We start from the raw sequence: 14660 nt of genomic DNA on the forward strand, positions 1-14660 counted from the left end.
ATCAAATAAATAGTTATTTGTACAACAACAAATATATATATTTATATTACTTTTGTTCAGAAATCAATAGATAGTATCTCTAAATACAAAACAACAAATACATATATTCTTATAAATACTGTATTCATTTATTACAACAAAATATTTACAAATTACAACAAGAATGGCACTATCAACATCAGATATTCAATCAACAAATAATAACAATAATTGTTTATTTGATCGATCATCGACACCACCCCCACCAACAGAGTCTCATAAAGAACCAATATGTCCAGGTGCGCCAAAGAAGAAACGAATTGAAATACAAAGAAGAAATACTGCTATTTCAAGAATTCTATTTCAATAATTATAACAACAATCAAAAATAAATGTATTTGTATTATATCTCTAAATTATTTCCTAATCAATATTATTTATATATTTTAATAATATTTGAAAATAGAAGAGCAGCAATGTAGAATACATACAACTCTTAAGTAATGATCAAAACAAATACAATCATCAGATATTATTCAAATAAATTAAAAATATATGATATTATATTCATCAACATATTTCCAGACAAATTAATTAAGAATAAGTGTGAAGTTCATTTACAACTTCCTGTAAAATTCATTTGTCAAAATGATTAAAACTAAAAAAATTAAATAATTTTAATTCCCGATTGTAAGGTTATGAGGAATAATGGAATGTTTTTTTCCAATAAAAAAATGGAAAAAGATTTTCAATCAGTTTAAGAGGTCTGAAATGCAACTTAAAAATAGAATTAAGTAAATTAATTTAAAAAATAATATCAATTAGAATTTAAATAAAATGATGAATAATATTAATAATCTTAAAAAAAAGGGTAATGCCAGCCCAAAGAAGAATTGGTTTTCAAACAGAGTTCATTCGGCATTGAGTTCAATCGTCAAGAAAAGAGAAAGTCTATCAATAGAAACAATCAAGTATTTGCGAACTAAGCTTCAGAATAATAGTCAGCACAAGAACAAAAGAAATGATGGAGTAAGTTCATCAAAATTAAACTTAGATAGAAGTTCAATGATCAGAGATAATACTGTCAATGGTAGTTCAGCAGAAGAAAGAAAATTATACACCACAAACATTTCGAAAGATAAAAAAGATTTAGATAATAGTCTTTCGTATGTAAATTTAAGAAATTTTAAATATATATTTATTCTTACTAAAAAAAAAATAATAAAAATAGTGATCTAAGTAAATTAATGATTGAGTTGAAAAAAGGATGGGTTTCAATGGAGAATGACCCAAAATATTCACCTGAAAATTTAAAAGAGTATATGTGTCATTTATACTGGATTCATAAACAAGATACAAACACTTTGGTATTTATGGGTGATTATAATAACAACAACGATAGTGAACTAAACAAACAACTGTCAACTCCTGATAGTTTTATTAGTGCAATGTTAAGAGACAATGGAAAGCTATTCATATCATCCAAAAGAGATCAACCAATCGACACACTTGAGTTCATACTTGAATCCATTGAAAAAGGTTATCTTGTGGGTGGTGATATTTTGGTGTTGGACCACAATGTAATTTATGGTGGTGAAGAAACTTTGAAATATATTCTTTTTGCTCTGGGTATTGCCAATATATCTATCAGATTCTTACCAATTAACTCACCAGAACTGAATCCAATTGAAAGCTTATTCAATGATGTCAAGACTAAAAGTATCGAATATAGCAATTGGCAAGAGGTATTCGATATTTCTACGATCAAGGGTCTCTTTACAAGATCAATGAATCCATGGGATAATAATGATCAATCTTGGAGATATTTAGAAAATCTATTGATCAATACAATCAAGTCAGCCATCGGTGATCAAAATAATCCTAATTAATAACATAATAGTTTAAATTGTAATTTTAATAAATATTTACTGGTCATTGATTGATGATCGTTTTTAATTAAAAATAATAATACCTAGTTACAACTACCACTACTTTTTTAAATGAAAAGACTGACCTAACACTTTATAATACTTTTTTTTGATTCTCTTTCTTTTTTCACATTTCTTTGTTTTTTTTTTATAAACCATCATTATATGTAGTGACACAATGATTGAAATAGAAGTTAAGATACCGTTCAATGATAGAATAAGGAATCAGCTATTACAATACAAAGTTGAAACTATTGGAGAACAATCATTTACAGATGTTTACTATGAAGATGAAAACTATAGTTTGACCACCAGAAACATCTGGTTAAGACAAAGAAATGATATATGGGAGTTGAAATTACCAAGATCATTATCATTTAATAATAATCAGCAAATACAACAACAAAATAATGATGTCAGAGCATATAAAGAAGTATTCGAGTTGAAAGATCTATACATTGAACTATCTAGTGTATTGATCGATCAAAAAGTAGAAGGATACCAATGAAAAGGTGACCCAAGCAAAACAACAGATAGATACACTACTAGAGAAACTCGATATCAAAAGCACATTAAACTCAAACAAGACAAAACTACATGGTAAAATACTTGAGTTAATCAAGAGAACAGATTCACATCATTGGCAAGCATTGATAGATTCAAGCAAGACATCATTATTACTCATCTAAGTGTTGGTTGGTTGCATTGTTGGTTTATTTGGTTGCTTTTCAAACAATCAAAATTTAAAGAAATTCTTGCGAAAAGCAATCGATCAACAAATGCATCATAGATGATTCTTCCAAATCAATCAATCAAAAAACAATCACCAAAAAAAAAAAAAAAAAATCAATTTACTATTAGATAATTGACCAATGCTTTTCATCAATGACTCATTTGAAGTAATTCATATGTATCATTATTTTGTAGTGCTTGTTAAATAAATATAACGAAACGAATAGATTAAATTATAAAGATTATTTTATTTGAAACTTTTGTAATACTAGTATTTTAAGTTATAAATTAAGACCATTGTTGCTGCCCAACAACAAAAATGTGTTTATTTTTCTGGTCAACGAAGAGGTATTTGGCGCCAAACAAAAAGGTTCATTTTTTGCGAAATTAGTGGTGAACTTTCAGTACCATTGTTGCATAAAAAAAATAGTACCATTGTTGCAAAAACATGATTCTTATCGATTTTTTCCTTTTTTTGGAATATCATCATGTATTATGACATTTTTCATCATTAATCAAAAATATAACCCAATGTTTTTTTTAATGAGTTACAGCAAACACCAAAGTTTTAAAAATATAAAACTATTTTTATTTTTTTCGCTTATTAATAGAATCCTCAAATAAATTCGAGAGGAACTACCTTCTGTTCAATTATAAATCCCGCATCCACAAAATAAATTCGATATTTTAATGTGTGAGAGCGGTGGTGAGTTGCTTGGATTATGATGTATTTTAGTTTGGACTGTCTTTGATCGCCTCTTTGTTTTGTTTTGATTTGTTTTTTTTTTTTTTTTAAATTTTTTGCAAAAGCAAAAATAAGAGAATAAATGATCTACTAACCCCTGATCAATGCATGTTAGGTACTGTCTTTTTATTTAGAGAGTTAATTGATAATTCCACTAAATATACGTAAACTTTATTAATTAATTGATAAAGGCAACCACTTTTTCTTGTTGTTGGCATCTGTGTGTGTGTTGTGAGTTAATAGATTTTATTCAATTCTAATCACGCATCATAAAAACAAAAACTTGTTGTAATCTTTGGTCTCTGAACGCCCAACCGTTTAATACCTTGATTGCTTTCAGTCAACAACAACTTTGTTTGTCAATTATCGAAAAGTGGACAACTATAATTTACTTCTCTATATAAATATTTTTGTTAAATATATAAGAATTCATTCACTCACACTATTTATATTTCGAAAAGCAATCATTCACTCATCAAAGTAAACTTAAAACAGTAAAAGCAACAAACAAACAAAATAAAAAGTAAGTAAAATTATAAGAATTCTTTAAAACAAGCATTACATTTATATTTTTTGTAAAAGTACTATTTTTAAGTTGTGTGTGATGTTTTTAATGATTATGTCACCTTTTATGTTCAGTTGCTAATGTTTGCTATTAGCTCGTTATTCATGTTCTATTATGTCGAACAACAATAGAACAACCGTTTATCATATTATAGGTGTGTTGTTTGGTGTGTGTGTTTGTTTATTTTTGTTTATTTTTATTCAGTGGGTTAGAACAGACATCATATATCTAGAAAAGATTATCAATCATATATCACCGTTCGGGGTAATAGCAACAAGAATACAGCAAAAGAAAGTCAAAAGTCAAAAATTTCATTATGATATTTTTACCAAAAACCAACAAGGTTTTAGTTTTACCTTTTTTTTTTTCGATATTTATTTTTACATTTTTTTTTTTATTTTTAAACAATTTATAGTTTTTAAAAAGATTGACCTTTTAGTTTATTGTAAACAATCATTCATATTCAATTTCGAAATCGATTTCCATTCAAATTTAGAATTGGAATAAAAGGTTAGTTTTAAAATTTTTTGTAGCTCATGATTTTAAATAACAATAATAATAACATCACATTTTATAAATATGATTCATCAGTTGAATTCACCATTCTGACACCATGGAATGCAGTTGGATTCCATTCAAATCTTCAATCATTTTTACTTATAACCCCACACCCTTTCACTAAAAATCATACCACCTTCCATCCACCTTTTTTTCAAAATTTTGCAAAAATAAATCATAAAAATAATTTTTTACATCGGGGTTTGTCTTTCACCCATTATTACTGGAAACAAGTAGATATGATATTGATATCTGCCTGGTTTAATTGTGATGTGGATTTTCATTAATGTGTGTTCTATTTATTCTTTTTTTTAATACAAATTATTTTTAGAAGATCATATTTATATATGTTTAATTTTATATTATAACTTTTAAATTATTCTTTGTTTTTTTTTGTATTAAATATCACAAACAAAAATTAATCAATAACTTAATATTTATTTATTTATAATAATTTTAGTATCTTTTCATTATTTCAGTATTTTTTATTGATAATTTTCGAAAATTATAAAGTAAAAGATGACAGAAATTGAATTGGAAAGTCATGAGGAGACTCCTCAAGGAAAATCATCTCCAGACAACTCCAAGAAACCAAAGGAGACTAGAGATGAACGTTTAGAGAGAAAGAGAAATAAACGTAAAGATGTTCCAGGTTTCGGTGGAAAAAAGAGTCCAGAGGAGCATGCCAATCCAATCTCAAGATTAACATGGGATTGGGCAAATAAGTAAATATCAAAACCAACAATTATACTTTAATGAAAATATTGTTACTCAATTTCAATAACTAACCTTATTTAATAATTATTAGATTTGTATGGTTTTGTTTTAGAAATGTATTGGAACATAAACATATTTGGAATTTAGCTAGTTTCGATAGTGCAGAATATTTAACAAAGAAGATCTCTGTCGAATGGGAGAAAGAAAAAGTAAAACCAAAGTAAGTAGTTCGCGAAAAATGATATATGATGATGTTTTCTTCTTTCATTTTATTAATAATTGCTTTGCAATATATTTCAAATAAAATAAAATAGACCATCATATACAAGCGCAGCAGTCAGAGCATTTGGATTATATTTCGCAGTGAGTTGGATTTATTATGCAATTTATTGTGCTTCACAGTTTGTAGGACCAGAGCTTTTGAAAAAGATGGTTAAATATGTTGCTCAAAGCAGAATTCCAGATTCCGGTGTCGATCTAAATATGGGTTACTACTACGCCGTAGCACTCTTTGGATCATCTATGATTGGTTCTTTTTGTTTATACCAATCCAATATGATATCTGCAAGAGTTGGTGATTATGTAAGTTAAAGTTCAACAAACAAACAAGCAATTCAATGGAAAACTAATATTTTGAAAATTATTATTATTATTCACCTAGATGAGATCAATTATTGTATGTGATGTCTATCGTAAATCATTAAAGCTGAGTAATGCAGCAAAGAGTAAAACATCGGCAGGTGAAATTGTCAATCTTATGAGTAACGATGCTCAACGTATGATTGAAGTGTTCTTGTTGGTGAACAACGGTGTGTTTGCACCATTCCAAATCGTTGTTTGTATTGTATTGTTGTACCTAGCCATTGGATGGCCAACATTTGTCGGTCTCGGATTCATGTTGATCATGGTGCCACTCAATGGTATGGCCGCGAAAAAGTTGATTGCTATCAGACGTGCTATGATTAGATTCACCGATGTCCGTGTGAAAACCACCAATGAAATCTTGCAGGCGATCAAAGTCATCAAGCTCTACGCCTGGGAAGACAGTTTCGCCAAGCGTATCATTGAGAAGCGTGCTGATGAAGTCGTACAGCTCTTCCAATTCACCTATGTCAGAGCGGGACTTATCTTCTTGGTTGCTTCGGTACCGACCATCGTATCGGTCCTCGTATTCTCAACCTACTATGCTGCGCTCGATGAATTTAATGCAGCCGATATTTTCGCTGCCATCGCCTATTTGAATATTCTGAGAATGCCACTTGGATTCCTTCCGATTATCATTGCTATGATTGCACAGTTGAATGTCGCCGCACAAAGAGTCACTGATTTCTTGATGTTGTCAGAGATGGACCCAATTCCAGAGCCTGCCGATCCAAACAAACCAAACGGTATCTACATTAGCAATGCAACATTCACTTGGAACGAAACCAAAGACGGTAGTTTCGAGTTGAAGGATATCGACTTGAGCGCAACCGGAAAGAAACTCACTATGGTCGTTGGAAACGTCGGTAGTGGAAAGTCTTCGATTTGCCAAGCGATGCTTGGTGATATGACATGTACCAGCGGTTCGATTGAATCGCGTGGAAAGATTGCATATGTTTCGCAACAGGCTTGGATTATCAATGCGTCGTTGCGTGAGAACATTCTCTTTGGTTTGCCAATGGACGAAGAGAAATACCACAACGTAATTCACGTCTGTGCGTTGGAGCGTGATATTGAGTTGTTCCCACAGGGTGATCTCGTTGAGATTGGTGAGCGTGGTGTCAATCTTTCCGGTGGACAGAAACAGCGTGTTTCCATTGCACGTGCAGTCTACTCTGACTCGGACATCTATATTCTCGACGATCCATTGTCGGCCGTCGATGCTCACGTTGGAAAGCATTTGTTCCACAAGTGTTTCAACGGTGCACTCAAAGGAAAGACTGTCATTCTCGCAGCCAATCAACTTCAATACCTGCCATATGCAAATGAAGTGATTGTCATGAATGCCGGTCTCATTAGCGAGCGTGGTACCTACCACGAGATTCTCAAAACCAAGGGAGAGTTCTCAAAGCAACTAGAGGACTACGGTATCGAGGAGATGGACGAAGAGGATTCCGACGAGGAAGTTGTCATCGAAGAGAAAACAAAGAAGGAGAAGATCGTTCTTCAAAACAAAGACGGTACATTGATTCAACAGGAGGAGCGTGAAGAAGGTTCCGTTTCACTTGCAATCTACTTGAAATACTTTACAGCCGGTGGAGGATTCCACTTTGCTTGTGCATTAATTTTGTTCATGTTGGATATCACCGCGTCGACCGTTAGCAATTGGTGGTTGTCTCATTGGTCCAACGAAACAATTAATCTCACCAGCAAAGACGCCAAATCATCGGAGGGTTTGACCAGTCGTCAATATCTCTATATCTACATCGGTATTGGTATTCTCGCTATTATATTCTCAGGTTTCCGTAACTTTGTTTATTTCAGCTACACTGTCAAAGCCGGTGAGACTCTACACAACCAATTGTTCTCTGCTTTGTTGCGTGCTCCAATGTGGTTCTTTGATACCACTCCACTCGGTCGTATTATCAATCGTTTCACTAGAGATTTGGACGGTGTCGACAATCTTATTGCCGCTGCACTCTCACAGTATATAGTATTCTATCTGATGGTATTGGCCACCTTGATTATCATTGCCATTATCATTCCATTCCTGCTGATACCACTGGCACCAATCATTATCCTCTTCTACCTGCTCCAGAACTTCTATCGTCATACCTCTCGTGAGTTGCAACGTCTCGAGTCAATCAGTCGTTCGCCAATTTTCGCACATTTCTCCGAGACACTGGTTGGTGTATCTACCTTGCGTGCCTACCGTACTCAAGAGCGTAACATTCGCACCAACATGCAACGTCTCGACGCCAACAACCAAGCATTCCTTACACTCCAAGCCATGAATCAATGGTTAGGTTTACGTTTGGATCTCTTGGGTAATTTGGTTATTTTCTTCACCGCCATCTTTATCACTATCGATCGTGAAACCATTGAGTTTGCCAGTGTCGGTCTTGCCATGTCCTATTCACTCTCGTTGACAGCCAATCTCAATCGTGCAACTCTCCAGGCTGCAGATACTGAAACCAAGATGAATTCAGTCGAGCGTATTGTCCATTACATCAAAGGACCGGTTGAAGCACTCCAAATCGTTGAGGGTTCACGTCCACCTGCCAACTGGCCACAAGAAGGTGGCATCACTTTCGACAATCTCGTCATGAGATACCGTGAGGGATTGGATCCAGTGTTGAAGGGAATCTCCTGTGAGATCAAACCAAAGGAGAAGATTGGTATTGTCGGTCGTACCGGTGCCGGTAAATCATCGATCGTTCTTGCTCTGTTCCGTTTGATCGAAGCATCGGAAGGTCGTATCTTGATCGACGGACAAGATATCTCCAAGTACGGTCTCAAGGATCTCCGTCGTAATCTCTCTATTATCCCACAGGATCCAGTTCTATTCTCTGGAACTTTGCGTTACAATCTCGATCCTTTCGACGAATCGAATGACGACGAGCTCTGGGAGTTACTCGAGAACATCCAGCTTAACACCGTCGTCAAGGAGTTGGAGGGTGGACTGCTCTGCAAGGTGACAGAGAACGGTGACAATTGGTCGGTTGGTCAACGTCAGTTGATCTGTCTCGGTAGAGCACTCCTGCGTAAACCAAAGATTTTGGTGTTGGACGAAGCAACTGCCAGTGTCGATTCCTACACCGATGCACTCATCCAACAGACCGTCCGTACTAAATTCTCAAATTGTACTATTCTCACTATTGCACATCGTCTCAATACCATTATGGACAGTGATCGTATCATGGTTTTGGATGCCGGTCGTATCAGTGAATTCGACTCGCCACACGTATTGCTCCAGAATCCAAATGGTTTGCTCACTTGGCTCGTTGATGAGACCGGTCCACAAAACTCAGTCGTTCTCCGTAAGATGGCCAAAGAAAGCTCCTACGGTGTTTCTCTACCAGAGGAATTGACCGAGAGCAAGAAGAAACCAAACTCACATTCACAAAAAGGACAAGCAATTCCAAAGGTAATCGAAACTCCAATCATCGAGACACCAAGTGTACAACCAGAAGCACCAGGACCAGTACAACCAGGACCAACCTCAAATACTGTTGTAGGTGATGAAGAAGAACAACCAACATCTGATAACAATAATAATAATAATAATAATAATAATAATAATGTTGATGACTCAAGTTCCTCTTCAGATTCAACCAGTGACAGTGAGAGCAGTGATGAAGAATCAACTACCGGTACTACAAATACTACTACTGCCACAACATCAGAGACAACAACACCAAGCCAAACAGATTAAATATAATAAATAAATAAAAGTACCTGCTGTTTATATAACCAAAATTACCATTTGTTTCTTTTTTATCCATATTTCATTACATTTCATACACTAATTGGTTCGTTTATTCTTCCCTTCAATTCTAAGCTGTAGATATTAAATTTACTTGTAATCATTCATCTAACATTTGCAAACATTTATAAATTGAAATCCTTTTTTTTTTTAATTTTTCTTTGATCGACCTGATCAGAAGGACAAAAAAACAATTTAGTAATTATTTGTATTATTTAATCTAAAGTCATTAATATTTATTGTAAAAGAGATATAGAAAAGAGATAGTTTATGATGAGTGGATCTATTACACCTATCAACAATGGTGGCAGTGTAAACAACAATACCACTATAGGTGGTGGTTTGATAAAATCATTTTCAAATTTAGTATCGAGCAATACTTTTCAGAAACAACAACAGCAACAACCAGAATATAATATAATAAATATAACAGAGAATCACGAATCGATCATTCATCTTCATTTGAATGGTAAACCATCAGTGAAATTGAAACTAGTGAATAAAGGCAATCAAATATATTTAGGTTAGTAATTACTGCATCTCTCTATTAAGGTCTATTTATTGCTATGATTGCAGCTACTAGTATCATACTTATACGTTTTTATATATAAATAGATATAGATCACAGTGATGAGAATCAACAATTTACAGCACTGATAAAAAACAATACAAGAAAGTTTTATTTCAAAGGTATCATCAATTCTATTGGAAAAGTACCTACTACCTGTGAGGATTCACATTTCCTTTCACAAGATTTCACAGCTGTTGGTGTTGCGGATGGTATGTTTATATTGATTGATGTTAAAATTAGTAGAATTTGATTACTAATGTTTGTTTGTTTGATTATTTGCAAGGTGTTGGATCATGGCGCTCTGTTGGTGTCGATCCTGGTGAATATAGTAGATCACTTATGAAACATGCAAACAATTTATCAAACAGCATAAACTATCTGAAACCGTTCGATCTGATAGAACAAGCATATAATCAGACACAGAACATACAGGGAAGTTCTACAGTGTGTATATTAAAATTAATTGGAACAAGAATGTATCATGGTTTAGTTGGCGATTCTTCATTTTTAATCATTCGAAAAGATCAAATTTTATATAGATCAAAAGAACAAACTCATAGTAAGTTAAAAATTCATCAAAAAAGTTAGCATGTCTGTCGATTCTAATTGAATTGTTATTCACAAAAAAAAAGAACCAAATCATCCATTTCAACTTGGACAAGGATCAACAGATAGACCAACTTCAGGCGATTATAACGAACACAATGTACAGGAGAATGATATAGTGGTGATTGGAACTGATGGATTCTTTGATAATGTCTTTGACGAGGAGGTATTGGAAGCGATAAGAAAAGTAGAGTCTGTCGAAACATTTTTTAAACTCTTGATGGACATTGCTAGGAGTAAATCAGTTGACCCCAACTCAAATACTCCACACGGAGTTCGAAATCAGCATAGAGGTGGCAAACAAGATGATATTACTGTAGGATGTTTTGTTATTTCCTACAATCAAAAAGAATAGTAGTACAATTAATTGTTATAGTAGTAAAGTAATTAGTAGTAAAGCAACTGGTAACTCTTCAGAATTAGTTTTTTTTTTTTCAATTCTATTACTGGTGATTTAGTAGTATATATCAAATACATTGTTTATCAAATTTGGATTACATTTGTTTTTGATCGAACGATATATAAATAATTCTCATTCTTGTTGGAATAATTTTAATTAAATAAATTACAAAAACCACAATATACAAGACATGGTATAATGAATATCAACAATTAACTATTTAGTTTTATCCTTCTAATTCCTTTCCTATATATAATAATAACAACGAAGCTTTTTCCTATTTATTTATATACTGCTTTCTGATAAACTAAATTTACAATAACCTCATCGAATTCTTCCTTTGGTTTCAAGACGGTCTCTGGATCAAAGCTATTGGCGGTGGCATAAGAAGTCTTGGCATTCTCAATCATCGATGAAATGATATCGTAGGTAATCTGTTCGACTTCATACTTTCCTAGTATGGTATTCAAATACTTCATCTCCAGTACGAAATGTTGAAGTCCACCATAGCCATAACTCATGGATTGACCTAGCGTCTGTAGTTTCTGAGAGATGACAACAACGATCTCCGAGAGGATACGAGAGGTAATTGGAATGACACTTTCTACGTTGACGTTGTTTTGAATCGAATTGGACAGTGTCTCCAAATACTCTGAGAGCTTGATAAACTTCTTGGGGAACGGTTCTATCTCTTCCTCGATAGAGTAGACACCTTCATCCCAAATCATTATGTTCACGACTATCTCGACTGCCTTCTTCGCTGCATACTCATCTCTGATCCTCCTAAACAAACCGTCGAGATTCTCTTTGAGCATCTCTAGATTGTTGATTGGTCTGTCCAATGCATCTTCGATTCTATTTGAAATTCTAAACAATAGATCCTCTGTAATGAAAACTGCATCCGATATGATTGCATGTGCTTGACTATCATTCAAATCCTTTTGCATCGCTGTCAACAAGTGTGACATGTATTCCTTAAATATCTTTTGTAATGAACTTGATACTACTGGTATAAGCTAAATAAAACATAAATAAATTAAACATTATTAAAATCTATATAATTAAATATTAATTGTTTCTTACTTCAACAGTTGTAATATGACAGATATCATTTGCAAATCTTTGTATAATTGTATTTAAAAATATAGTACTCTCTGTTAGTTTCAATTTAACTTCCTCTGTTTGTTTTTAAATAAAATGATGATAGTTTGTCAGTAATATAATCTTTTTTTTTTGTTAATACTAATTCTTTTAACTAGTTACCATTGTGTTGCTGATGTTGTAGATGTTGGCTTATGAAAGAGTTCTTTGGTGATTGAACAGGTGAGTTTGGAGCTGATTTAGGTTGAATTGTAATCTCATACTCCCATTGAGTGTTACCAACCCATTTCTCTTCATTTAGATGTTGTTGTAAAAGATCTACAATCTTTGATTCATAGGTTGATATTAACTTTTCTAGATGTGGATTTAACAATAAATTCCAATAAGATATCAAAGATAAACCACTTTGATCCAACTATATATATATATATATATATATAAAACATATTATGTATAAATTAATAAATCGATGACCTATTAAATGGTATGTTCTTATCCATCGATGTTCTTACCATTTCACAATGAGATTCAACTATTCTTAAAATATGAGATATAGTTTGAAAGTTATCGATAATGAATACTTGTCGGTTGATGGTATCACAGATGATCTCTAGCTGATAGATGATCCACTCGATCAAACCACTCGTCATGTATGCCTCTGAGAATGAGTTGCAATAGTCTTGACAGGTTGTATCGATCTGACTGAATGTAATCTTTGTTATCTCACCGATGTTTCTTACTAAATCACCGCGTTTAACTAGCTTTTTGATGGCTGCCTGTATGGTGTTGGTTCTACTCTCTAGGAAGATGGTTTTAGCTTGATCGGTTTGACCGAGACGAACCAACCAAGCAATGGTTTCTTTGATTTGAGTTGGTTTCAAAATAGGTGATCTTAGCGTATCTATCAGTGTCTCTGTCAACGACTTGATTCTCTGATCTACCAATTCCTTCAATGGATGTGTTTGCATTACAATCTCTACCTTTTGATTATTTTGATATATTTCATTAACTAGTATGATTATAACAACAAAGTAACGAGTGTTGTTAATATCTTGTTTCATTATTATCTAACTAATCATTATTTAAACTCACTTTTTTCAACAATAGAAACAGCAGTTTCAAATTCTCTTTGCTCTACAGCAACCTCTAATTCATGTGGAACTGTTGTTAACCATTGAATTGGTTCTGTTGTCTTTGAAAGTGTTTCATATTCATTCTTTGATTGTTGTTTAATTTTATCTGTAATAGTAGAAAGATATATTAGTATCTATCTTTTGAACATTATTTTTATAGGTTTTAAGTAAATGTCTTACAATGATCCCAATTAATAGATAGATTCTGTATTGCTGTAATATGATTTCCATAATCAGTTATTAAATTTCTAAAATCTAACATATCTACTTCAGAATCTGATTATTATTAAATATTAAAAAGAACAAAGTTAGTTGTTATTATTATGTGATTATGAGCGGTATTCATTTTTTACATACTCGCAATCTCTTTTGATGCACCAATGAAAATAGTATGATTCTTATATACATCTTTCTTTAAAAAGTCAATACATCCTAGTTTTCTTTCATTCAAGAATGATAAATGCTGTGTAGATTGTATTTCATTCTTATGTTGAAACAAATCATTTGTATCTAAAAGAAATTAAGTTAATAAAATGATGATCGATCAATCATCTACGTATACATTCATTTATTAGTTATTATAAATCTTACATTTATCAACAGAGAATAGATTATTTGAAAATGTAGTATATGATACGTTGTTCTCTTCTTTCGAACCGGATGCACCACCACCCTTTGCAATGTCTAGACCTTGATTGATGTCCCATCGATAGACGGTCTTCTTCTTGTCGGTGTGAAGACATGTTACGAGACCCTCTTTGAGATCGATCGAGATCTTGATCGATGACTTTGGGTTTACCAGTTGGGTCAACGGTCCTATCCACTCTCTATACATAAACTTCAGTACATAGATACCGCTCGGTCTGATATCGACACACTCTATATTCTGATAGACAACATTGCTGCTTGCAGTCGAAAGTTTACTATCAAACTCTAAATCATAGACACCTCCTTTCTTCATGAATCTAGTGAACTAACGATCGATCTAAACTAAATATTATTGATCAACAACAAACAACAACTACTTTCTACTAAAAATAACAATATCTTTTTAAAATCTTTTTAATTTAATTTATTTTAATTTAATTTCGATGGTAATTGTGATGCTAGACAAAATTAAAAAATTCAACACTGAAGTCTATAAAAGTGCACCTCAACAGGAAAAAATTTAATAGAAAAAAAATAGAAAAACTTGGGTTGGTAATCAATCAGCATTG

The 14660-nt window shown here is 32.7% G+C and overlaps 6 protein-coding genes across 6 annotated transcripts; 5 read left to right on the forward strand and 1 right to left on the reverse strand.

Moving 5' to 3' along the window:
- Positions 1–163: 163 nt before the first annotated feature.
- On the forward strand, positions 164–349 carry PPL_02061 (uncharacterized protein; the record flags this gene model as incomplete). Its single annotated transcript, XM_020573057.1, has 1 exon — positions 164–349. One exon carries the CDS (start codon positions 164–166, stop codon positions 347–349), a length of 186 nt encoding a protein of 61 aa, XP_020437174.1.
- Positions 350–816: 467 nt separating this feature from the next.
- On the forward strand, positions 817–1868 carry PPL_02062 (uncharacterized protein; the record flags this gene model as incomplete). The annotated part of the gene is made up of 2 exons (XM_020573058.1): positions 817–1145; positions 1211–1868. The coding sequence occupies 2 exons, from the start codon at positions 817–819 to the stop codon at positions 1866–1868; spliced, it is 987 nt and encodes a 328-aa protein (XP_020437175.1).
- A 217-nt stretch (positions 1869–2085) lies between these two features.
- Positions 2086–4456, forward strand: PPL_02063 (uncharacterized protein; the record flags this gene model as incomplete). Its single annotated transcript, XM_020573059.1, has 5 exons — positions 2086–2397; positions 2769–2806; positions 3450–3548; positions 4182–4243; positions 4365–4456. The coding sequence occupies 5 exons, from the start codon at positions 2086–2088 to the stop codon at positions 4454–4456; spliced, it is 603 nt and encodes a 200-aa protein (XP_020437176.1).
- Positions 4457–5026: 570 nt separating this feature from the next.
- On the forward strand, positions 5027–9581 carry abcC10 (ABC transporter C family protein; the record flags this gene model as incomplete). The annotated part of the gene is made up of 5 exons (XM_020573060.1): positions 5027–5232; positions 5316–5444; positions 5539–5806; positions 5886–7852; positions 8015–9581. The coding sequence occupies 5 exons, from the start codon at positions 5027–5029 to the stop codon at positions 9579–9581; spliced, it is 4137 nt and encodes a 1378-aa protein (XP_020437177.1).
- A 324-nt stretch (positions 9582–9905) lies between these two features.
- On the forward strand, positions 9906–11164 carry PPL_02065 (PP2C family serine/threonine-protein phosphatase; the record flags this gene model as incomplete). The annotated part of the gene is made up of 4 exons (XM_020573061.1): positions 9906–10101; positions 10248–10412; positions 10487–10762; positions 10836–11164. 4 exons carry the CDS (start codon positions 9906–9908, stop codon positions 11162–11164), a joined length of 966 nt encoding a protein of 321 aa, XP_020437178.1.
- A 279-nt stretch (positions 11165–11443) lies between these two features.
- Positions 11444–14404, reverse strand: exoc8 (exocyst complex subunit 8; the record flags this gene model as incomplete). The annotated part of the gene is made up of 9 exons (XM_020573062.1): positions 11444–11455; positions 11503–12225; positions 12293–12387; positions 12473–12725; positions 12823–13319; positions 13403–13549; positions 13624–13719; positions 13801–13953; positions 14035–14404. The coding sequence occupies 9 exons, from the start codon at positions 14402–14404 to the stop codon at positions 11444–11446; spliced, it is 2346 nt and encodes a 781-aa protein (XP_020437179.1).
- Positions 14405–14660: the final 256 nt, after the last annotated feature.

This window comes from Heterostelium album, assembly GCF_000004825.1.
Source record: "Heterostelium album PN500 unplaced genomic scaffold PPL_scaffold2, whole genome shotgun sequence".
Taxonomy (NCBI): Eukaryota; Evosea; class Eumycetozoa; order Acytosteliales; family Acytosteliaceae; genus Heterostelium; species Heterostelium album.